General features: G+C 37.6%; 1 protein-coding gene across 1 annotated transcript in view; it reads left to right on the top strand.

The window, feature by feature from the left end:
• The window catches only part of TEOVI_000546100 (Long-chain-fatty-acid--CoA ligase 5 (Long-chain acyl-CoA synthetase 5) (LACS 5), putative), a gene marked incomplete at both ends in the record, with an annotated part of 2,424 nt that extends 2,123 nt beyond the window's left edge, over nucleotides 1–301 (top strand). Inside the window, one exon of the mRNA XM_067222082.1 lies at nucleotides 1–301. Coding sequence (XP_067078183.1) covers nucleotides 1–301 — 301 coding nt within the window.
• Nucleotides 302–716: the final 415 nt, after the last annotated feature.

Below are 716 nucleotides of genomic sequence, written 5' to 3'. Positions count from 1 at the left end.
TTTTTTTTTTGTCACTTCGTTATTTATTTTACGTTTGCGACTTTTCTCACTTCGTTTCTTTGGTCTCATTTTTTTTGTTTTCCCATATTACCTCTCCCTCACCTCTACCAAACTATTCTTTTCCTACCCTTTTTTTCACCTCATCTTTCATTTTCATTCAACTTCATTTTCGCCTTCTCCGAAATCTACTTTTTTTTCCCCCTCTCTCGTTTCATCGCGTTTTGTTTTTCTCGTCTTTTCGATTATCGTACTTGTACTAATGAGTCAAGTGGTTTGCTGTTACGCTTCTTTGCATTTGTAAAACCGTGTGTGCGTATGCGATTACCTTCCTACCGTTTCTCCTCCTTCACTGATTCTTCTTTTTTTTTTTTGTTTCACCCCTTCGATTCCACCCTTTCACTGTACCAATGCCACACATGTGGTGGCGAGATGCTCATTTTTTCTTTTTTGTTGAGAGTTGTGCCTGTCCCACCCGCGGTTCTATTTTTTTTTGTTTCTTACCCCCTTTTTTTCTTTTTCTTTATTGCCTTCATTTTTTCGTACCTTTACTTTGATTTTTTTTTCTTCTTTCGGTTACCGACGGGCGGAAAGTTAACTTTCTTCTCCATTCATCCTTCTGTTTCCCCCCTTATCTTTGCGTTGCTTCACATCATTCGTTGCGCGTAGTGTATGATTATTTATTTATATATGATATATGTAAAGATGGGAAGGTGAAG

This window comes from Trypanosoma equiperdum (genome assembly GCF_001457755.1).
Source record: "Trypanosoma equiperdum strain OVI genome assembly, contig: ctg_1554, whole genome shotgun sequence".
NCBI classification, from domain to species: Eukaryota; Euglenozoa; class Kinetoplastea; order Trypanosomatida; family Trypanosomatidae; genus Trypanosoma; species Trypanosoma equiperdum.
This window is presented reverse-complemented; position numbering and strand designations above follow the sequence as displayed.